Source organism: Chlorocebus sabaeus, chromosome 25 (assembly GCF_047675955.1).
Source record: "Chlorocebus sabaeus isolate Y175 chromosome 25, mChlSab1.0.hap1, whole genome shotgun sequence".
NCBI classification, from domain to species: Eukaryota; Metazoa; Chordata; class Mammalia; order Primates; family Cercopithecidae; genus Chlorocebus; species Chlorocebus sabaeus.
The window spans coordinates 52,838,571-52,863,757 of record NC_132928.1 but is presented as its reverse complement, the minus strand read 5'-3'; the positions used below and the strand labels follow the sequence as shown (position 1 = coordinate 52,863,757).

Sequence of the window (25,187 nt, the reverse complement as noted above, 5' to 3'; positions counted from 1 at the left end):
TTGGTCTAGTTAAGCTCTCAGTGTAGATCTCTAACTTCTTGCATTACAATGGCACTTTTCTCCCTATTGTCTTCTAGTTATGCTGTCCGACTTTCTCCACCTTCAAGGAGAAGTCCAAGCGCCACCTCCTCCACAAAGCCTTCACCACGGCTTCAGTTCATACTTGATCATTCCCTCTTCACACTTTCTTTAAATGCCACTTGTTAACACTTGTCACACCCTTTCTTCTATCAAATCATCTGTGCTGCCTCCCCTGGTAGACTGAAAACTCTCTGAAGGCAGGTATTGTGTCATATTTTTCTTTATGTTTCCCAGTACCCAGCCTATTTCTTTGCAAATAGTAGACACTCAGTATTTGTTTCCAAAATAATGCTGAAAGAAAGAGAACCGTACACAGGCTGTGGGAGAGGCGCACAGGTGGGGAGTCCATCAGCTCCAAAAGCAGTGGAGTCACATCGACACCAGTCCTCGATGACATCTCCAGTCCCTGAGCACCAGAGAGAGCTCATGGTAGCCTCCTGCAAGAGCTGTGATGAGAGAACAGGGAAAAGATTGAGCGTTGAGAAGCCAGGGCTAGGCCATCAGAATCAAGAGGCAGAGTGTCAAGGATCTGCATGGCCCTAAATTACTTCTGGCAGCAGGTTGTGTGGCCACTTTATCATTGTGGAGTCTCAAATTCTGATTCCAGGAGATTGTTTCTGGGAAGCCTGAACCTCTTAGAACCTCTAGGGTGTCCCTCTCCCTTTACCGTAACATTTCCCCCTTGTGGTAACGGGCTGCCACTTTGGGAGCAAGTTATATTCCGCCCTCCATCTGCCTCATATGCTACTCCATCATTCCACAACTTAGGCTCTAGAAAAAAATGATGCCTCTACCACACATCTTCTGGGTGGCTACTCTTCCCTCTGCCCAGAGGCATTAGCCTTTTCCCAAATGCCTCTCTGTGCATCCTTATCTACCTGCCCCAGTATTCCCTTTGCATTCCTTCAGCATGCTTTCTAACCTGCTTACAATATTTTTGCAATGCTGCCTTGGGTTGTGATTAGGCATTAGGCATTTCTTTCTTAGTAAATCATGAACAGGAGAAGCAATGTGACACACAGGCTAAGAGCTGGGCTCTGTAGCTGTCGGCCCTGAGTGAGAACTCCCACTTTGCCAATCACTGCCATGTGACCTTGGGCAAGTTACATAAGCTCAGTTTCCTCAATAATAAAATGGGATAAAAATAACACTTTCCTAATAGACTTGCTGTGATAATTAAATATAATAATATATGCCAAATGAAATAATGTATGCATAGTACCTGGAACACATTAGTCACCAATAAATGCCAGCAATTATTATTGTCTTTGAATAACAGGGTTGAGTCTTAGGTAGAAATTTCTAACCGACATAGAACCTAGCAGAATTCTTTACATGCAGAGGGTTCGTAGAGATATTTACTATTAAGTAAAAGGACAGAAGAATAAAATTAGACCAGCGAAGTAACAGAACCCGTAATAGGGCCAGTCCCTGGTGAGGATGTGGATCCTGATGGAGTACTGACCCTTCAGCGGGGCACTGCTGCCTCAGCCCCATCCCAACGGGAGGGAGAGGGTGGGACTTGCTGCAGGGAGTATGGCTGGTCCAAGCTGGCCAAGGTCAGGACTTTCTCTCTGGGTGAGCCCAACATCTGCAGCTGTGGCTGTTTCTTATGATTCTCTTCTCTTTGTTTCATTCTCACCACATTCACATCTAATCCGTGAATTAGAAAAGTGAAACCTAGCTATCCTTGAAAATTTTAGACCAAAGAATTCAAAAGAAAAAGAGACAAAGGGAAAAAAGGAGATAACTCTACAAAAACCAAAATGTCTAAACCTAAAGCCAGCAGCCTATGTTCCATTCTTTCAGAACTTTACATAGGCCACCTTAGGTTAGAATAGTTAGAATAAGGGTCCATCCTGCCCCCTCCCCGGATTGGAAGACTCTAGGAAACTGAAACCAGTGAATGAGTATAACTATCATTTGTGCAGAGATTTATAATTTACAAGGCCCTTTTCGATGCTAACACTTTGATGAATGGTTATCATGATTTACAGTGGAGAAGACTGAGAGTCAAAGAGGTGAGGTGACTTGCCCAGGGTGACAGGCTGGTGAACAGGGCAATGCCAGAACCTGAGTTCAGCATGACTCACTGGACATCTTAGGCTCCCAGCATGAAGCCTGGTGCATAAGCGCCCACTTTATGCTTTGCCTGACTGATCCAAATTCAAAATTAAAAGGTGCATTGCTTAAAACTAGGAAAACAGACATCCTTTGAGATAGGTAGAATAAAGGCAATATTGTGACTTCTGCCTTGCAGAGCCTTCAATCAACAATTATTTGCTAAGCACCTGCAAGGGGCCATTTTCTACGTGAAGCATTAAGGATACGAGGATGCACAAGACACCTGTGGCCCCTGTCTGCATAGATCTTAAAGTCAGATGACAAACAAACAAGCAAAGTTACAATAACCAAATCACCACACCTGTGGTCAGAACCTCAAAGGAAAAGGTTGAGCTGCCATGAATGCATATGGTGGCGAGAGAGACAAGGAAGAGTAGATAAGCTCACAGAGGGGTACGCGGAGGCCTCTATGAGGATGCAACTTTTTATCTGAGCTCTGAGGGCTGGATCAAAAGTTGTTTACTCATGAAAGTTGAAGCAGTGTTCCAGGTTGAAAAAACAATGTCAACAAGACCAGCCTGGATGGAACCTGACTTCTAAAATCAATAGAAAAAAGGTGGGTCTCTCTGTAAAAGAGAGTCTGAGGGAGAAAAGACATTCTCAGCAAGCAGGAGGGAGACAGGGCTGAAACACAGAGGCCTGGTGTGTTGTGGTGAGGCAGGCAGCCACATTTCAAGACCACTGGTAAGTAATTGCAGTGTTTAAAACAGTGGAGCAACATGATCAGATTTTCAATCCAAAAGAGAAAGGACGAATACCTGTGATGACAAATATGCTAAATGTCATTTTGCAAAAGCTTTCATTCTCCATCTTCGATTCACACCACTCCATAAGAGTTCCTACTCTGGGCGGGCTGTGGTGGCTCATGCCTGTAATCCCAGCACTTTGAGAGGCCGAGGCGGGAGGATCACTTGAGTTCAGGAGTTCAAGACCAGCCTGGCCAATGTGACAAAACCTTGTCTCTACTAAAACTACAAAAAATAAGCTGTCCATGGTGGTGGGTGCCTGTAATCCCAGCTACTCAGGAGGCTGAGGCAGGAGAATCACCTGAGTCTGGAAGGCAGAGGTTGCAGTGAGCTGAGATCATATCACTGTACTCCGGCCTGGGCAACAGAGCAAGACCCTGTCTCAAAAAACCAACCAAACAAAAAAGAGTTCCTACTCTCTGAATCCTGGGCCGCAGGTAACTACAAACTGTTGGATGAGGACAGAAGAGAGGAATTAAGAAGGAACCCATTTGGAATGAAAGAGAAAGGGAAATTACATTTGTCTGAGTATCTACAATGTACCCAGCATTGCATAGGGAATCCACATTTGTTATCAGACTTAATCCTTATTCCAGGAAAGAAATAAAATTTTCCAATTTTTGTTATTGTCTCCAAGGAGAGTGGTTGAACTTCAAGCTAAATTCATCTATCCATTTGTTTATCTATTTATGCATCTGTTCATTCATTTATTTAGCAGAAAGCGAACTATGCATCAGCCACTTGCTAGGCGCTGGGATTCTGGAGAAGAAAAATATCCTCATACTCTAGAGGGGAGGAAACAACTATGTCAACAGCTGCGATAATAGGTGATGCATGCTGTAAAAGATGTAGATACAAGCCGGGCACGGTGGCTTACGCCTGTAATCCCAACACTTTGGGAGGTCAAGGCTGGTGGATCACCTGAGGTCAGGAGTTTGAGACCAGCCTGACCAACATGGAGAAACCCCATCTCTACTAAATATACAAAATTAGCCGGGCATGGTGGCACATGTCTGTAATCCCAGCTACTTGAGAGGCTGAGGCAGGAGAATCGCTTGAACCCTGGGGGGGAGGAGGTTGTGGTGAGCCAAGATCGTGCCATTGTACTCCAGCCTGGGCAACAAGAGTGAAACTCCATCTCAGAAAAAAAAAAAAAAAAACCAACAATAAAAAAACAAAAAGATGTATATACACACACAATGGGAATTACATGAAGGGATACTTGGGTTGGCCTAGGAGTGTAAGGAAGGGCTCTTGGCAGCTGGTGATATTTGAGCTGAAACTGAAGTAACAGCAGGACTTTTCCAATAGCAGAAATGTGGGCGAGAACATTCTTGGGACAGAGAGTTTGAAGTCTGAAGGGCCTTATGCGGAGAAAAAATGTGTTTGAGGGAGTAGAAAGAGTTAAATTTTGGAGTGCAGAGTATAAGATATAGAGTGGTAACAACCTAAGTAACTGAAGACAAAATTGGATCATGAATTGCCTTGTAATGATGTTCTGAGGACATTAGATTGTATTCAATAGATTTCTGTGGAGCCATTAAATTACTTTGATGCCAAATTATCCGAAGTCCATATTAGATATATAATTCTGGGTGGTCTGTTAGGGAGACCAATGAGAAGGTTATTTTAACAGGATAGTAGCCTGATATCACAAAGGATATCGGAAACAGGTTGTGATGGGGATATCATAAAAAGAGGATGAATTCAAGAGATATTTGTGGCTCTTGGTGACAAAAACGGATGCTGGGAATGATGAGGAAATTCTAAGAAGTGTCCGTAGTCTCCAGTTCAGGCAACTTAGTGGAAGACAGTGCCATTTACTGGGATGGCCACACAACAGGTATGAGTTTGTGCTGGAAGATGATGAGTTCAAATGTGTTGGGCTTGAGATACCTGGTTCATTATATGGTTTGACCTATTTGTTGGTTTCTTTATGATATTCACAGATTAGACTGAAATATAGCATCAGAGATTATTTAGCCCAACAGGAGGACAATGAGACCAGCAAAGGTCAGAAAATGGACCCAACGATGTTCCAGAGATAGAAATAAAAACACACATTGAATTATACTCTAATGTCATGATTTGGCACTCCTCTACTTCTTAGCTTCTTCACTCATCATCTTCATTCTTTAGGAAAGGGCAAAATTAGAAAGAAAAACAGAACAGCGGATGGCAAAGAAAAATATGTCTAAGGAAGAAACGTGACAGTGACTGAACTCCAGCTAGGACCACTTGTCTATGTGTTTAGAAATTAAAGAGTTCAAAAGACGGCCAGATGGAAAGCATTTCTCAACCCATCTCTTAAAACTGGTGCAGGGAGAATGGGAAGGGCCTGAGGTATGGCCAAGTAGGGGATCCAGAAAGGGAGTTGCTAAAGACAAACTTCCTTCAGCTTCCCCATTTTGCTCACAGTGCTCCATAGAAAACAAGAAGCACTCTCTCATCTCCCAGCATGCCTTCTCCATTCTGCAACTCTGCATGCCCTGTCGCAAAGATGGTTTTGCGTTAGCTCTCTGATCCCACTGCTCCCAGGCAAGTGGTCTGGGAGCTCTTAGGGTATCAGCAGCAGCAGCCTTGAGACAAAGAGGGGAAGGTAACGGGAGAAGAAGAGGGCTGGGCATTGGCTTAAAGACATTGCAGCTCTGGGTCTCCATGGTGACCCAAGCCCTCTGCCTTTCTTTATCCTTTCAGACCCATCCTTCCCAAGGTCTCTTTTCTCCCACTCCTCTTCCTGTAGCCACCTTTATCAGAGTGAAGACAAATGTGTAGGCCACGAGAACAATTTATCATTTTGCTCCTGTGAAAAACCTTATTTTCAAACACTCGGTGAAATATCTGTGCCAGAGGCGGGTAGGCGAGAGAAACACACACACCTACAAAATCCCTCCTGTTGGTCTGAGCATTACCTATGAAACAAACACCAGGTGTTCCTTAAGGAGAAAACAGAAAGCAATTATCACCCCACCTGGATGGGCACACGTCTCAGGCAGGTAAGCAGCTCACTGCTGCGACTCCTGCTGCCTTGTCGCCTTGTCCCCAAGGCTGCCTTCGCCATAGTTCCAGAAGTCCCACACCCAGCATCTCCTTGTTTTTACTTTTGTTGTTGTTGCTGTTGCTACTGTTTCGTGTTTAGACTCACTCTGATCTCTATGTCCTTGAGGAGGTTGGAGAGCTAGGAAAGGAGCTGAGCTACGGCCTCTGACACAGTTCTCCAGCCCTTCTTTTTGGTTCCATACATTTTCTCCTGGCATCTTTGGAAAGGGAGAGGCAGAGGCAAAAGAGGAGTGGTTGGGAAATGTAATGGCCCAGCAGCATAATAGAAAAGCAGAAAGATCTGCCTGGATGTGGTGTTTTGTTCTTAGAGCCAGAGTGATGGGCAGGAAACCAACCCCTTCCAGGCTGAGGCTGCCAGATTCTTCCCTTTGCAACCTGTGCCCAATATGCTCCTTCTAGTCCAGCTGCAGCTGGTCCAGGCTAAGGGATCAGCGAGGGAAGCTGGCCCACCTCCCAAGCCAACCAGAGTGAGGCAGAGCTGAGCATTCTCTCACAACTGTCCCCAAAGCATGAGGGTTCTCTGAATAAAGACTTTGATGATGGCAAATGTTGTGCCTCCCTACTTGCTTCCTTCCAGCCCTTTGTGTAGGGCTCAAAGCCCTATACAAGTGCTCAGTTGTGACTCCTGAATCATATTTTCCTGGGTGTTGTAGATGTAATGATTTGACTTAACATGCAAACATGCAAATGTAAGCAAATTAGGTGCCCAGATTAGCTAAACAAAAAGCTTCACTATCTATAATCTAGTATGGCCCTCAACCGCACCCTGTCACTTCCTCGCACCATTTGAAAAGCCCTCTGTTGTGGTTGACGCCTCCCAGAGCCAAGAGTCCCAGGCCTCTTACCCTCTGGGTCTGGTTGTTGGTCACTAGTTCATAGATGGGGGCTGCTTTGGTCACCTCCAGCAGAACCGGCTCAGCAGGGGTGTCAGGGCTGGATGTCACATGACACAGGGGGCAGGATGAGGGGCATCGTCCCTTGCTCTGGCACTCCATGCGGACTCCAGCCGCCATGCGCTTGGTGCCGGAGTCTGACAAGCTGGCGATGTATTCTGGGAACGTCAGCACCTTGGGGTCTCTTTCCCGTTCCTCAGACTCATCAGATGGGGAGTTGCCTGCAGACACAAAACGGAAAGAAACAGTGAGGGCGTCAAAAAAGTAAGGACTATCATGACCTCATGGCCCCTGAGTGCTGGGGTCCAATCTTTGGGATCAGAAACAGCTACTGAAGGGGTAATTCTGTGATTCTGCCATCCCACTTAATTTGGAGCACCCAACCTCCCAGTGACACACAGAGTTGGAAATGGCCCTTTTCAGTGAGAATCTAGGTTGTTCCTTTTCTGAGAATCATCAGCTCCGCTGAAACTCTAGAGGGATCGGGTTCTGTGCTGATGACCTCAGGAAGAACACAAATCATAACAATGGTTGTTCTATGACTCAGTTTCTTCATCTATGAAGTAAAGATGCGAATAGTACCTACATCTAGCATTGGGTAATGAATGAATGGCAAATCCTTTTATAAAGCACATAACACTATGGCTAGTACATGGCAAACCATCATCATAACAGTTTTAATTATAAATATAGCTAAGATTTAGGGAGCCTGTACTATAAAAGTAAGATCTGTTCAAGGTCTGCTTTAACCATTATGACAACTCTCTGCATGGAGTTCTATCATTACACTCAGTTTATAGATGAGGAAAATGAGGCCAAGAGCTTCAAGGTCACACAGCTAGTAGACTGTGAGAGCTGGGGTTTTAATCTACTTTTGTCTGATTCTTAAGTCTTTTAGGTCAGAGAGGAAGACGACTAGACCTTTCTTTCATTATTAATCAATGTATTGAAGATGGAAAGGGAATTTTGACTTTTTCAAAAAGATTTGCCCTCCAAAACTTGAGAGATGGGTCCACATCAATTTTGTTTGTTGAGTAAAGGATAGTTAAAGGATCTTTTTGTCTACTTTTGGTAACAAACATAGGAATTGCCTACCAGAGAATAATGGTTTGTTCTTTATACAAGAAAGCACTGCTTGGTATTTCTCTTCCCAGTCCTCATGATTCTCCATTTAACTTATTAATTCTAAAGGAAGATTGAAGTAGTGTTTGCTGACAAAAAAGCACTGGGTTTCTGAGATTCATCCCTCCTTTTTGCACAGTTGCAGTCCTGAATGTGAAACAGCTTCAGAGAGACCACTAGGCTTTTGGACATCCTGGGTATATACAGAACATTCATTCTGGCCCTCTCGGACTCATGAAGAATGCAAGAGACGATGGGCTGAACCTTTGGAGGGACTGGTTGGAAGGATTTTTAAAGTGGTTCCAGAAGGTGATTGTAGAGATGACTCATTGACTTTATAAAAGGGTTATCTCTTATGGGGTCCAGGGAGCTCTTTGCGATTCCCTTCTTGTTTGCTATGTAATATGAGCCCATTTAGAAACATCACAAGGCATTTCAGCATTGTTGTTTCCCAGAGGAAACAATGAGGAAGTTTTACCTAGCACGTTAAGGCAAAGGACTCCCTGACTATAAATATGGCATATAATTCATCACATACTTGCATTTTGTTTAATAATCGACCCAGAGCCAAGCTCAAGCCCATCCTAGATTATAAGAGAACTGCATAACTACTCACACCAAAAACAAAAATGATGCCTTCAAATAGAACTAACCCTCAAATCACTTCACCCATGGGTAAATCTTCACTGACATGGAGGTTTATGCAACCCAGTCAACCACGTGGCTACCAGTATTTGCAAAGTGGCCACAAACTGACCCAGGACTCCCCTCCTCCAGCCCCTGGCCAGGCCCCCAGTCTTTTCCAATATATTGTATGGATTGGGCAGGAGCAAGTGCGGGTGGGGTGTCTTTGATCCCTGGTGTGATTTCTGGACAAACAGCCCTTCATTAATGCCTCATGACGTTTCTAAATGGGCTCATATTACATAGCAAACAAGAGCAGAATAGCAGAGGGCTCCCTGCACCCCGTAAAAGAGAGCTCTTTTTGTGAAGTTGATGAGTTGTAGCTCATAATCACCTTCTGGAACCACTTTGCAAATCCTTCCAACTAGTGCCTCCAAAGATCCAGCCTATCAAGCATCATGTTCTGCATCTGAGAGGAACAGAATGAGTGTTCTGTGTGTGTCCATCAATCCCCAAAGCCCAGCGGTCTCTCTGAAGCTGTTTCATGCAACGTATGGAAAAGGGCTCAAGCATTTCAGAAACCCAGGGCTTTTTTTGTCAGTAAACTCTACTTCATTAAGAAAGTAAGTAAAGGGTGAATGTGGTGGTTCACTCTTGTAATCCCAGCACTTTGGGAGGCCAAGGCAGGTGGATCACGAGATCAGGAGATCGAGACCAGCCTGGCCAACATGGTGAAACCCTGTCTCTACTAAAAGTACAAAAATTAGCTGGGCGTGGTGAAGCACGCCCGTAATCCCAGCTACCCGGGAGGTGGAGGCAGGAGAATCGCTTGAACTCGGCAGGCGGAGGTTGCAGTGAGCCGAGATCGCGCCACTGCACTCCAGCCTGGGCTACAGAGCAAGACTCCGTCTAAAAAAAAAGAAAGAAAGAAAGAAAATAAGTAAAATCCCCCACCCCCCCGCAAAAAAAAATCAGTAAAGATACGGTTTCTTTTCAAAAAAGATTATTGAAATTTCTCCATGCAAGTCTTGCCAGGGGGCTTGAGGGTCTCCTAGCTCGCTCTTACGCACCTTCCAATCTCATGCATTTCCTTACTGTCCTGCAGCCCTCCTTGTTGAGAATCTGTTCAGGGAAAAGAATTTCCAGGAAATGACCGCTAGATGGTGATATAAGTCCAAAATGACTTTCGTGAGCGGGCGAAGAAAAAAATGGGTAAATCTCACTTTGGCACCATAAAAAATAAACTATGAAAAAGTAACACATGGCTACTTTAAAAATGTTGTGGAGGTACAATTTTTCTTCAACCAGAGAATAAAAAATTAGAGACTAAAACAATTCCATAACATTTACCCTAAAGAGAAAAATACAGAGGGGCATAGGTGATGGCAGAATAATTAAAGGAAAATTACATTCCGAAGGGAAAATAACCCCTACCCCCAATATCCTTAACACGGAGCAAACTTCATGTTTTACGACTTCAAAGGGGAAGTAATATGCCACCAATGTCTTTTTTCGCACCTTGAATCCCCAAATACCCAGGCAAGCTCCCCACGCCCCCTCCCCTCATTACTAAGCGTGTACAATTCTCATGACAAACGCGGCCACTAGAGAGCGCTGCGACCACAAACAGCCTGGAGCTGAGGGTCCGAGGGCCTTCCTGCCCTCCAGCTGGCCATCACTGGGTCTTGTCATACCTGTAAACATCTGAGGGGCTGCTCCCCTTGCTACTGTTTTCTGGCGATCCCAATTAAAATCAAGATGCAGCGAATCCCCCTTAAAGCCCTTCAGTCCTAGATTCCTGGCAAGGTTAGGGAGTAGACAGGAATGGGAATGATGCAGAAATCCGTGGAGGGAACCCACCAAACTCTTGCTTTAATTCAGAATTATATTTTCTGTCTCCGGAAAACCTTCAGGTCCGTATAATAAGAACCCTGCCGGAGGCCAAGACCCACTGCCTTCTGGTCCCCTCGCCATGCAGCATAGGGCTGTCTGGAGAGGAGATGGATTCGCACAGGAGGGATGAGCAGCGAGCTCCCAAAAGCTATTCAGCTTCCAGCAAAGAATAGAGATGTGTGTGTGAGGGAGATTTTTCAAAGAAGAAATGCATTTCCTATGTGCAGTTAAAGATACAATTGGGAAGTACTCTTTAAAATGATGGAGTCCAGTGGTGGAAGCCCAGATAAATCTCCCTTAGCTCAAAGAGAGCACCTATAACCATCATGTCTGTGGTAAGCGAGAGTCCATCAGGTCCTAAAAGCTTCAGGAGAGGCTGATCTTTGACCCTTGCTTTTAACTCCTCCTGTGTGGGAGTGAACAGTGGGGGAGGCTTGTGCCTGGAGAGTTGCGGGAGAAGACCCCACCTTACTTCCTTGTGAGTCAATGGCTCACCCCCTCCACTGCCCACACCAATTACAGTTCTTTGGGGCATCTTCCCTCTTCTACCCTCTAGAGTCTGAGTAGAACTGCTCTAGAGGTCAGAGACACTAAGCAATCTTTTAGCAAAATAAATATTCTAGTCCAATAAGTACACTATCTCACTGGACAGAAGAAATAAGCTACAATTAAGGTCTCAAAATATTTTAATTGACAAAGGTACCTTTTGATAAAGAATACCCAGGTGTGGCTCCCTCCCACCTCTGCAGAATTCACTCCACTGTTGTCAGAGAAGGTTCCGGAGTCCAGTCAGGATACTTCGGTTTCTTACAAATAGAAGAACATCCAACCTGAATGTAGTTAACAATCCTAAAACTGCAAAGCATTTTGCAAATACAGTTTGCTATAAATAAATGCCATTTGCTTTAGGCTAAATCTGTATCCTAGAGCATACAGTGGATGAGTTTCCCCAATAGAACATTGTGGTATGAGAATATTGGCGTCCTTAAAGCTCAGCATGTCATTGTGGATGTGCACATGGCCTTAGGCATGTACATAGTGGCCCACCTAGATTCAGGAGCACATGAGGGTGACAAAAGTGACCCACCCATTCTCATGCAGGATCTGCTCTTCTGGTGGTAACTGACAGGCCATGAGGTGAATTAGTTGTTATGAAGTAAATTGGTACAATTCCTATAGGATTCTGAGGCTGCTTAAGAATCTGTCTCCTGAGCTGCTGCCCAAGGCAATGAGATGCTAATGACATCACAGCTAGAACGACAGAAGCAGTTCATTAGGCAGCAAAGAAATCAAATGCAAGCTAAACAGATCCCAGCTTTTGGAGACAGCTTAGGATCCACAGGAAAGAAGGCTTGATGTGGGGCAAATGAAGCACGGGCCACCCTGAAGCCCACCAAAACCCTGCATTCCAGGATCTACCCCAACCCCCACTCCAGTCTACTGCTCCAGCCAGATGTCCTAGAGTCATCAAAATTCACACAGAAGTCCATCTACTCAGGCTCTAATAAGTCTCTTGGGATGTTCAATCATGTCTTTGGACAGAGAGATCACTATGGACTTAAAATGAACTGCTAGACCTGCCATGATGACATACTCTCTGAGCTCAAATAAAACAGTGCAATGGATTAATAATTAGGGAAAAGAAGATAGGACATAAACTGACCATCTTTTTCTCCACTTCTACATGAAATAATAAGTGCCTTGGGGTTGGGAACTATGTCTTTTTTATCTTGGAAACGTCTTTGCCTAGTTTAGTTCTACGTATCTATCTCCATATATCTATGAACATGTTGGAGTCAACATATTAAGTCATGATCTTAGGTTTACATTTTTAGAAAAAGTCAAACACAAAGAGGAAAACCAAAGCATTTGTAAACAGTTCTCTAGTCCTTTACTAACACATCAACCAATAAAGAGGAAAGAGAAAGCATTATTCTGATCACAGCCAACTCTATATCCCTGGCCAGGATCTCTCCCACAAGGAACAAAACCTCAATATGCTTGCTTGGACATCCACTTCTATGTCCGATAGGCACCTCAAACTCAACATGTCCCAAATTGCAGTCGTCATTTCCTCCACACTCTCCTCAGCAACTGTTCCTCCTCGTGCAGGTCCTAGCTCAGCAAAACGCACTGCTAACTTCCTAGTTGCTCAAGTCAGAAATTACAGCTTCCTTGCTGGTGTGTCCTCTCTCCCTCCCTCCCTCCCTCCCTCCCTCTCTCTCTGTCTCTCTCCCCAGTCACCCTAATCTAATGAAATTTACATTTGTTTTAGCCCCCACCGTCCACTTCTCTTGCTCCATGCCCACGGCCACTCAAGGGCTGTTTAAAGTGTGTGGCCTGAGGCAGACTGCCTGAGGTTGATCTCTGACCTTACCACTTGCTGTGAAATGTGGGGTGAATTTCTTAATCCTTCTGTGTTTGAACTTTCTCATACATAAACTGGAGATAATAAATGAACTGATTTAGTAAGAATGTAGGAAAGGCTAACTAATATAACTCACAAAGACAGTTTAGAACCGAGCCTGGGACATACTGAGTGCTTTCTAAATTTACTTATTCTCTCAATGCCTGTTCACTTACCTGCCCTGCTCACCACCAACACCACTGGATGGCAGATGCCTTGAAGGACAAAATTATGCCTTGTTCTCCACTATAATATTCCACATGCCTAATATGTAACATACACTAATGTATTCAACAATTCATTAAACAAATATTCATTAAATGACTACAAGTATTTGTTGAATTAATAAATCATGTCTAATGACTTGTATACAAAATGACTACACTATATATTCTGCAGGTACTAGCTAGATAGGCTGGTTTTAAATTCATCTGGGGCATTGCTGTCCTGTGTTCTTTTGAGATTTTCTGGGTTCTTTTAAGAAGAGGGGCATCAATCCAGAGTGGGTTCCACTAACTTCAGGTACAAATAGTTATTCTTCAAAGGTAACCTAGTTGCTGAGATTTGGGGAAAGACTGCAAAAAGTGCATTTTGCAAATTTTGTAAAACATACAAACACATACAAAGATCATTAATTCCCTTGGGATGTGAGGACTTAAGTTTAAGAAAGGGAGCAGCCAGGTCTTGTGCTGAAGGGCAGACAGTGTGGTTCAATATGGCGAGAAAATCTGGGAAAGTTGTAGCCAATAATGTCACAAAGTGGCAAAAGGGTATGTCTGGTGTCCTGGGTCAGTGAAACCATGGGTACCAAACAGCAGCTGGGGTGAAATGTAAACTTCTCCCTGTGGGAGCAGTTGGATGTAGCTCTGGGAGGCACGGTGCTTGTAGTCATACTGGGATTTGGCCTCTATGCTCCCCATCACCACCAAAAAAGGCAGTGGCTGTGGTAGCAAGAGACAGTCAATCTGAACCCAAGGATGGTCATGTGATGCAGCATGAAAACCTGCATCTTCTGCAGTTCTGCTGTGCTGCCCAGTCTCAGCCTGCACACAAGAGCCCTTCCCAGTCTCCAACCTCACATTCAGCTACTCATCAACTCGGAGTAAACACACTTTTCTTGGGATTAAATAATGGAAAAACTAGTAGTTCACAACTGTCCAGCACATCCAGAAATAGTCCCGAGTCCAAAGGGTTTATGTTCTTGTCCCTTCTTACAAATGAATTTGCACAAGTTGAAAACAAATCTTTTGTCAGCATGTACCATTACTTTTTGTTCCAAAATTAAGGTTACTGTATACTCAGACCCTGTTCTTTGGTATTTGTTCAAGAAGTTTCTGGAAATAGCAGGAAGTCTTTGTCATAATCATGCCCTGCAGCCAGTCCCTCAAGAGTAGTATCTATAGGTGTTGTAAGGTCCAGAGAGATAATTAGCAGCCATCAGATACCCACAGGGCACCTCCACAAAAATGTCATTAACTGGGATGTTCGAGAAAAGGTGTCTTCCGGAAAAATGAATTTTTTGTTTAATTGATACTTACCCAGAAAATGCTTATGTTCCCTCCAATCCCTGTTGACATTTTTCTTTTCTAAAAATGCAGTTTTCCAATTTCCTGCTGCCTCATGAAGCATTGCCTACCAAACAGCATTAAACCTTTCCCCAAGGAGCCTCCAGGTGATGATTTTATTCATCAATTATGACTATGCGGATTTGGAAGCTGTAGGATACAGAAACAAAATGGTATCTATACCCCGAACAGCTTTGTAAAAATGGATCGATAACATACGGTGGTATTTTCTGAAGATTTTCCCTTCTTAATCGGCATGTTGTCAAACAAATAACGGTCTGGTTGAGGTCCCTGGCTAATTAGGTTTATGTTAAACAGGTTTTGGTGTAGATGCTGGGGTTTGTCTTTGCCAAAAGGTGTTAGTCAGCATTGGCATGGAAACAGTGAATTTCATAACGAATTGACTAAACTGCCTCCCGTATGCTTCTTTCTGCTCAGTAATGGTCAGTTCCATTTGGAATGAGAGATTGGATCAAAGAAATCGTGAGACAGTAGAATCTACCAAGAGCTTAATAAAAACACAAAAACAGCCTTTGAAACTTAGCTGTGACCCCAATTGCATCCCTTTATGAATCATAAACTTAGTGTAAAAATGAAAAGAATAAATTGCTCAGCGAGGCAGACACCTCTGTAAGGATTCCTGAGATCCAGCTCTACACAGCCCATGCATCTCAAGAGGAACAAGAATTAAATCCAAGAACTGCTGGGAAATCCTGAAGCTTTCACTCCTCAAACGAAGTCTTCTAATTAGCTAGACTGTTAGTTCCCAGTGGGCAAGAAGCTGCCTTATGCTTGGGTTGTCACGGCTCTCACCCAGTGCTCTACACTTGGACGCATTCAAGAAATACATGAGGACGGAGAGAAGCAAAGGGGATTTAGCCTAACATCCCTCAAATGACAACCCAAAGCCTCATGACGACTCGCCACAGGCAAGACTGTGAATGTAAGGCGCCTCCATGGGATTTTCCTAAAGCATTTGCTAAGTGCATATACGTGGGGGGGTATGGGAGACCAAGCTGACACCATAGCTACCCCCACCTTTGCACACCCTATAAAGTGTTTCCTTCTCTCTCCCCCCTCTTTCTTCCTATATATTTTTTGAGAGCTACTCTGCTCCCATCATTCCTTGCAGAACTAATTCTACTGGTACTTTGTGACTGAGTCCACAGGAGCCCCAACCTCGCTGTGCCAGTGTTTGGCTTTATGGCCTCTCTGTCCCACTCACTCCCAGGGCGAAGTGAGGACGTACTCCTCTGCATGTCCTTAGAGCCTAGCACTCGGTACTCTGCAGGAGCTCCCTCTGTCTCGGCTGTATTATAGTAAATTTGTGTGTGCGTTATCTTATACCTACATTTTGAAACCTTTCGCTTGGCAATTTTAAGTGTACTTGATTCCATTTTTTCATTTGCCTCCTACACTCCTCCTTTTTGATTCACCAGATGCCTTTCTTGTGACTCAGAGCTAATCACCAAAGCTCTTGTTCTTATCAAATCCCTTCCTCTTAGTTTCCCAGGGCTGCTATAACAAGCCATCAGCAATTGAGGCGCTTAAAACAGCAACATGCATTCCCTTCCAGTTCTGGAGGCTCCACATTCAAAATCAAGGTGTGGTCAGGGCCATGCCCCCTTTGAAATCTCTAGGGAAATATACTTCTTTGTGTCTTCCCAGCTTCTGGTGGCTCCCAGCTGTCCTTGGCACTCCTTGGCTTATAGCTGCCTCACTCTAATCTTGGCCTCAGTTATCATGTGGCTTTCTTTTCTGTGTGTCTGTGTCTAAATCTCCCCTTCATTTCTGTTATAAAGACACTAGTCATTGAAGGTAGTCTAGGATCGCCTCATCTTAATGTAATTACATTTGCAAAAACCCAGGTCCCATTCTGAGGTTCCGGGTAGGCATGAATTTGGAAGGATACTATTCCAGCCACAACAGTGTCCATAGCCTTTAACATTGTGGCACAGGGAGCCCTTCCCTGACCCACAGCCTGTGAGGACTCACTTGGTGGCCATGTAGGGGCTTGCAGTCCATCCCCTCAGCTTCCTACCAGGGTTTCAGGGCAGTGGGAAGTGAAAAGAAGTTCCTGGCTCCATCGGCGTCCTGCTGCCGAGCAGCAGCTGCGTGCAGCTTCTTGTCAAAGTCAAAATAAACCTGACATAGAGATTCAGAGACACAGCTCCAGGATGTGGAGAGCTGTGCTGGATTATCCCTGCTGTGTCGCCACAGACAGAGCAGCATGGGGAGAGGGAGTGCGGGGAGAGGACGACGCTGAGAGAGGCGAAAATGAGGAACACCTGCGGGATTTGCTATTTCCAAATCTCCATTAGCAGAAAGACAACGTGAATGAGTGGGCATGCTCAGCACGCTGCCAGGAAAGAGCCTCCCGTGCACTTGTCTGGAGATTAAGGCTTCCTCCGCACCCCCAGTCTTGTTCCTGATGGGAGGCTGAGCTGAGAAGCCAAGTGTGCATCCCCAGACCACTCAGGAGCAAGTGCCTCCCATCTTTCCTGGTTCTCCCCAAGAAGGAGCCAGGAAAGCTCTCAGGAATAGCTCAGGACACGGCAACTGTGGCACAGCAAGGCAGAGGCAGAGAGCGTGCTGAGGAAGGGGCGTCCAGCACCAGCCCGGACCTCGGCTCATGTTGAGGGCCCCACTAAGCTACAGAGTGGAGTTAGTGCTGCTTTTCTCTATCTACCCTGCGGCAGTTGTTTCTCGACTAGGGAGCGCACATGAGTCCCTTGAGTTTGGGCAGAACCATCAGCCCAGCAACGCTCTCTCTATGACTCCATTTACCCCTCAGAGCATCCCTGCCTGCTTATCTGTTCTCCATCTCTCCCTCCCTATAAGATCCAGCTCCTACCTCAACATCTCTCTGTTCTTCCTACCTTCAAATCTGGACAAGAAGAGCACAGGACAGGGAACCCCTGGATAGTTCTACAAAGGGTAAAACTGACAAATTGCCATTACTTGCCCCAGCTCCACAGTACAAAACCTCAGCTGCATGTTACAGTATGGCCTGTGTCTGTGTGAGGGTGCCTGATATGAGTGCATGCAGGCGGGTGTCTCTCGGCTTAGGCAGCAGCATAGCGGGAAATTCAATGCCTTGCTGAGATGCTGCAAAGGCTGGCTCATAAATATCTTTAACTACCAAATGGTCTAGAAATTTTTAATAAAAATATTATTCAATAATAATAGTACTCCAACTGGCAAGGGAATGTTGTAAGAGTCTCCATTTTCCTCTGGACACTCATCTGGCTTCTGTTTTTAAAATGGATTTGGATGTTAAATCCTCTTGCTGCCCTGACCAATTTATTCTGCAAATTAACTATATTTGACAGAACTTAGAGTCCGTTACCATTTAGCTTTGCCTCACTGAAATTTATGCTGCTTCCCTGCCTGCTGGAGCCACAGGCTCAAATAGACATGGCTCTTGGTGGCGATTTGGGATTCTACACAGTTCTCTCACCGCTTAGTCCTCATCTCTTGAGTTCTAAAATGTGCTGAGTGGACCAGGCTCTTTTCACCTCTCGGTGACCTGTGCCCTCTGTTTTAAAATACTCTGGTCTCTGCAGCTGCCTCTCCCAGCCTTAATGAAGCTCTCATTAGGAGATGTAGTTTCACCCAGAGCTGCGACCCAAACTGGTTGGTGAGGGAGATTCATGTGGCTCTGACTGGGTTGCCACACCATTTGCAAATGGTAGAGACAGCTGGACATGGGGAGAAACAAAGGGGACAAAAGGAAGAGACCAATGACGTAAGGGCCATGGCCGCTAGACCGAGGGATGGATCTCAGATTGAATTAAAAGAGCATGGTGACCAAGGTGACACAGAGAAATGGTGTGGTGGCAAGCCATATACCAGCAGTTGGTTTACCTCTGGGTGCCCAAGCTGAGAGTGACTCTGGCAGTGAGGACTGTGGGCCGTCCGGAGCCAGTGCCATGTGAACAGTGGTTGAAGGAACTCGGGAAGTTTAGAATGGATACAAGGAGACTTGGAGACAGACTTAGCAGCTCTCTCTTTGAATATTTGAAGGGTTGTCACATGGAAACAGGATCACATGAATTCTGTGTATTTTCAGAGAGCAGAATTAGGATCCAAAGAGAGAAATAATGAGAAGAGTTTACTGAGCCACAGGTTTTCACTGAGTGCCAACAGGTGTCAGAATCAGTGCTCAGTGCTCAATAAGAAAAGTACTCTGACAAAGAAGAAATAATGCTCATTTTCCAGTTTGCAAGGGGTTGGGCAGACATATGATATGATAAGAGGTGTTATTAGTGGCATGGGACAGGGGCTTTTGCTTACACAGGAGGAAGTACTAAAGTCTACTTTGGGCCAGACACGGTGGCTCATGCCTGTAATCCTAGCACTTTGGGAGGCCAAGGTGGGCAGATCACTTGAGGTCAGGAGTTCGAGACCAGCCTGGTTGACCTGGTGAAACCTCATATCTACCAAAAATATGAAAATTAGCCAGGCATGGTGGTACGTGCCTATAATCCTACCTACTTGGGAGGCTGAGGCAGGAGAATCACTTGAATCTGGGAGGCAGATGTTGCAGTTGTGTCACTACGCTCTAGCCTGGGTGAGAGTGAGACTCTCTTTCAAAAAAAATTAAAAAAATTCTACTTTGGTGGGGGAGGTAGGATAAAGGAAGATATGTGATTTCTTTCAGGATACTTTTTGTGATAGTTTATAGCTTGTATAAATTAGGAGAGATGCCTTAGAGATGGTGAGCCTTTGACTAGTAGAAGTTTTCGTGTAGAAGCATTCATGTAGAAACCAGTCAATCACTTGCCAGGGATGCCAGAGCAGAGGGAACATTCCAGAGAATGAGTTCTATTTTCCTTTTAACAGCCAAATGTTAAAGTTATATTATTGAATGACCTGATCTGCTCAGTATTTTCCTAAATCCACGGAGCTGGAGAATCTGCATTTTATCAGGTACTCCAAGTGATTCTGACTTAGGCCGTCTTCAGACAACGTGTTGAGATCCACCACCCTGGGCAAAGGTAATTTATTAAATATGGTCAGAATGTTTCTTATAAATCTTACAAATAACCCCAATATGTAAGAGAGAAAAGGGAGGGGGGAGTATATACTCCTTAGGCATTTAATATCATTACTGTTCAGTAAAAAGAAACAACTCCATTGTTGATGCAGCTATTCCAGCAGCTACTCAAATCCCCAGGGTACGAGTGGCCTGATTTGAAAACTACTGACATTCGTCTGAACTGTCCTGGAAGTAACCAAAAGTACTACTTCACAAGCACTTTGCTTCTTGAATTTTTCTAGACAAAAAGCACTATGCAGTCAGTCCCGCTTTAGGGGGAAATAATGCAAGTCAGAAAACTTTTCTATCCTTGACCAAAGAATAGATCTACATAATCATGTAAGTTCGCCTTCTTGTCAAGAAGGGACTTCCTGGAGAAGTTAGAGAAGAAGGCAACACCCCTGTAGACAGCCCCATTCAATGGGAGGAACCCCGACAACACAGAACACAGAGAGGGGCAGACAGAGAAGCCAGATCTAATGTTCTCCTACAGATAATGGCTGGAAAGGCATGTATGAGTTAACAGATTACAGTATCAACTCATCCCATTCCAATGCCATGAAGAAAACTTCATCATTATGTCCAACCAAAAGAAGGTGTTATGGTTTTAGGTCACCTCCCTGCACTTTTAACAACAGTAGATATTAAAACAATTACAAACACTTAAAATAGCATAACAGAGTGGTTCCTTTACAGGCTCCTACTGAGGAAGGTGGAGGCCATTATTATCACAGCAGGGCCTACTTGGCAGTTATGGTCACCAATAAAGAGGGCTATCTTGTTACTTTGCCTTCAAAACTTCTGCCACCAGGACTCCCTTTAATATCTAGCTCTCTTATGCAACATACACACACAGTTAGCTTTTTAATTAAAGAAATTACTGGATGAAGGTTGACTAAGAAGCAACAGTAGCAGCCATAGTGGCAAACAGACAGACAGACATACAGACCTGGCCCTGCTTAGCCAATGTGCCAGCAGAGGCTCGCACACTCACTGGCAAGTGAGGACATGGTCTATAAGAAGACCAAGTCTCTGAGACCCCTGAGGTTGGACAGCAGGTGAAATCAGGAAAGCAGACCCACGTGTGGCCCTAGGAAGAAAGGAGAAGGCAGGAGAGAGATGTAGCGGCCCCGTCATGTCTGAGTAAGCAGCCAAGCAGAGGCTATAGCGTATCATATCCCAGGCCACCCCCTCAGCGGGCAAAGGTGTCTTCACCTGGAATTCCTTATATCATGGCACAAGGCAGTCGGCCTTGGGTTCAAATTCAAAGCTCTGAGACATCATAAGATGCTTTATCTCTTTGGCCTTCAGTTGCCTTATCTGTAAAATAGGTTAGTAACAGAACTCATCTCACAGTGTTATTCTGAAGGTTAAATGGGATAATACATGCTTATCCCCTTAGCATGGCTTCTGGTATATAAGCTCTTGATGGTAGGAGCCATTCTTCACCATTTTATCCTTATTACCTGGCACAGTCTTGGCAACCAGGAGGTATAAACATGGGATGAATTAAAAAAATAGCACTGTTCAGAAAGAAAACAAGAATCTCTACACACTAGGGACAGGACAAGAACATTTAGTAGTAAATAAAGGCAAAATTTGTAGGCTTCGCGTCTGCAAGAATGTAGCCCACCAAGGTGGCTGTGAGGTCAGTTCCTGTATAGTAAAGGGACCAGAAGTCTCCTACATTGGTGGCGAACCAAAGCCAAGCCCAGAGGGTGAAAGTAGGATTAGGAAAGGCTCCACCACTTGCCCCCAAAAATGTGGCTGAAGAAGCCTTGACTCAGTCCAGGTCTCTGACAGCAACGAGTTGGGTGCCTGTGCTGGCAGGAGGGAGGAGACTATGGGTCCAGATGAACTCTGCTTCAGGCCTGGAGCCACACAGTCCTCAACAGCCTCACAGGTTGAGAAAGGGAAGGAAAAGATGATGTTAAATGCATAACTAGTTGGTGACAATGGGCTTCCATGTAAAGTTTTGATGCATGAGATCTATCAAAAGATGTGGCTGTTTTGCATAATGGTGGCATCTCAGACATTCTCATTGTTGCAGGCATGCTTGTTTAGAATGACATGATGCCTGTGGTTCCAAAGGGACCCTCAAGGCTGGCAACCATTCTCTCTAGGAGTTGGGCGATCCTTTAATACATAGTAAGGGGAAAATGGGTATAAAAGATGCTGCTGATCATCCTGAGCTTTAGCTCCTTCGAATAAAAATGCTACCCTGGCAGAGCAGAATTAAGTTTTGGTCCCCCAAGCCAACCATTTTTGTTACAAAAGATTTCTCCCTGAAATGTAATACTAGTTGGATGGTGCTCACGTGGGTGAACGGTACATAAATGTCAGCCTCTGAAGACCTCCGTTCTGAGTCTTGAATAACTATTCATGATACTTAGCTGTTAGCACTAAGAGAGTGCCAAGATTTCTAGATTCTTTTTAATTTTCACAGAAAAGAGAAAAAGCCTATCCCTCCTAGTAGCGGTAAGACCCTGGGGGTACCTTTCCCCTGCCTGAGTCTGGAATCACAACCCACAGAAAATAAGCCACTCAGCTATATTATGTCATGAACTCTATTTCCAAGGCTTGTAGTTCTATAGGATTCTGTATTTAATTTTCATTCCTACAGTGACAAGCCTACTAAAGCCTAGTCTAGAGTCAAAAAAACCACACAATGGAATGCCTGCCTCTGCATGTATGTTTGTGTATGCAACCATCCCCCAACAAAACACCCCCAATTCCAGGAAATTAAATGGTGTTGTGAAAACTGAGAGAACAAAACCCTTCTAAATGGTTGATAAGAAAATTCACTGTTATATTTCCAAATCTCTGAGGCGTATCTAACATTTTACTTTCAGAAGCAATAAGAAGCGAATGTTGTCAACAAGCAACCAGTGCTGGAATTTTTCACGTATCCTGGTAAGCACCTATCTCAAGCTCGTTACTATTATTTCTGTTTTTGAGTGCACATCTTTTTAGGCCTTTCTTGTGCTTCTGTCCTCAGTCTCCCAGGGCTTTGTTTCTATCAAAAAGTTTGTTGACAGCAGTCAAAAGTCAGAAGACCCAAACAAACCCCACCCAATTGGGTAGAGCAAATACAAACTTATTGAATATCCACTCACAAGATACGATGCTGGTCTTCCAAATATACCAATATGAATTATGTGTAATCCCTACATTCGATGGATCTGTTATCTTGTTGAAGAGATAAGACAGACACTCAGGGCTGGGCGCGGTGGCTCAAGCCTGTAATCCCAGCACTTTGGGAGGCCGAGACGGGTGGATCACGAGGTCAGGAGATCGAGACCATCCTGGCTAACATGGTGAAACCCCGTCTCTACTAAAAAATACAAAAAACTAGCCGGGCGATGTGGCGGACGCCTGTAGTCCCAGCTACTCGGGAGGCTGAGGCAGGAGAATGGCATGAACCCGGGAGGCGGAGCTTGCAGTGAGCTGAGATCCGGCCACTGCACTCCAGCCTGGGCGACAGAGCGAGACTCCGTCTCAAAAAAAAAAAAAAAAAAAAAAAAAAAAAAAACAGACACTCAGAATATAAGCACAGTCACGCATTGCTTAACGACAGGGATACATTCTGATAAATGTGTCGTTAAGTGACTTCATCATCATGTATACATCACAGAGTGTCTTTACACAAACCTAGATGGCATAGCCCTGCCACACTCCTAAATATATGGTGTAGCACAGGGGTCACCAACGCCCGGGCCACGACTGGTACCAGTCCATGGCCTGTTAGGAATCGAGCTGCACAGCAGGAAGTGAGCGGAGGGCAAGGGAGCATGAACACCTCCTGTCACGTCAGGAGCTCCACCTCCTGTCACGTCAGCGGTGGCATTAGATTCTCATAGAAGTAGAGACTCTATTGTGAACTGCACATGCAAGGGACCTAGTTATGTGCTTCTTATGAGAATCTAATGATAAATGCGATGCTCTTGAATCATCCCCAAACCATCCCCTCTGACCTGTCCGTGGAAAAATTGTCTTCTATAAAACCCGTCCCTGGTGCCAAAAAGGTTGGGGATCGCTGGTGTAGCATATTGTTCCTAGGCTATAAACCTGTACAACATGTTACTGTACTGAATCCTGTAGGCAATTGTAACACACGTAAGTATTTGTATGTCTAAACATAGAAAAGGTACTATAAAAACATGGTATAAAAAGATTAAAAAAGGCCCACCTGCAAAGGGCACTTACCATGATTGGAGCTTCCAGGACTGGAAGCTGCCCTGGGTGAGTCAGTGGGTGAGTGGTGAGTGAATGTGAAGGCCTAGGGCATTACTGTACACTCCTGTAGACTTTTGAAACACTGTACACTTAGGCTATACTAAGCTCACTATTGTTTTTCTTTCTGCAATAATAAATTAACTTTAGCTTACTATAAGCTTTTTACGTTTTTCTTTATATACTATATATATGCTTTTTTCTATTTTTTAATTTTTTTTTTTTTTTTTTTTTTTTTTTACTTTTTAAACTCTTTTGTTAAAAACTAAGACACAAACACATACATTAGCATTGTTTTCCACCTCCATATCTTGTCCCACTGGCAGGTTTTAGGGGCAGTAACATGCTTGGAGCTATCATCTCCTGAAATAACAATGCCATCTTCTGAACTACCTCCTGGAAGACCTGCCTGAGGCTGTCTTACAGTTAACCTTTAAAAAATGAGTACATGCTAAAATAATGATAAAAAGTATGGTATCAGAAATATGTAAACCAGTAACTGCCATTTATTATCAGGTATTATGTACTGTACATAATTGTGTGTGCTAGACTTTTATACGACTGGCAGTGCAGTAGTTTTGTTTACACCAACAACACCACAGACAAGAGAGTGACGCATGATGCTGCAACATTACAACGGCTACGTCACTCAGTGGCAGGAATTTTTCAGCCACATTATGATCTTATGGGACCACTGTCATATGTGGACTTGCATTGACCAAAATGTTGTTCTGCAACAAATGATGGTGGTCTTTCACAAAATATCAAATAAGGACCAGATTATATCAGGAGACTGAAGCAAGGGAAGATTCACTGAGAAGGAAGCTTTTGGGATAGGCTCAAGGGTACAGGCATCTTTAATGACAAGAGCTACCATCTATGGTGGAAGTCGGCAAACTTTTTCTGTAAAGAATCAGATAGGAAATATGTCTGTCCATGCAGTCTCTGTTGCAACCACTCAACTGTGCCTTTGTAGTGCAAACACAGCTATGGGTATTATGTAAACAAATGCACATGGCTCTGCTTCAATGAAACATTATTTATGGATGCTAAAATTTATTTATGATGCTCATGGCACATAATATTATTTTTCTTTCTTAGTTTTATTTTTCAATCATTTAAAAAGGTAGAACCCAGTTTTAACTTGAGGGCCATATAAAAACAGGTAACAGACCAGATTTGCCTGCAGGTCATAATTTGCTGTTCCCTAACTTTTCATTACACATAAATGCTTTAGTACACCCATTCTCATCGAATTCTTACACCTGCTCTTTGAGGCAGGTACATTCATTTCCATTTTCTGGATATCCAAAACGAAGCTTAGAGAATTTAGGTCACACAGATCTCAGAGGCCTTTCTTTTAACCACTAGGCTATACTACCTCCCATAATGCTAAGG

General features: G+C 44.2%; 1 protein-coding gene across 2 annotated transcripts in view; it reads right to left on the bottom strand.

Moving 5' to 3' along the window:
• The window catches only part of ASTN1 (astrotactin 1), a 306,213-nt gene that overhangs the window by 26,101 nt on the left and 254,925 nt on the right, over nt 1-25,187 (bottom strand). For both annotated transcript variants that reach the window (XM_073011748.1, XM_007989385.3), the window contains exons 17-18: nt 6,857-7,125; nt 394-527 (exon numbers count right to left, since the gene is read on the bottom strand). In XM_073011748.1, the coding sequence (XP_072867849.1) occupies nt 394-527; nt 6,857-7,125 (403 nt within the window). The remainder of the gene's footprint in view (nt 1-393; nt 528-6,856; nt 7,126-25,187) is intronic.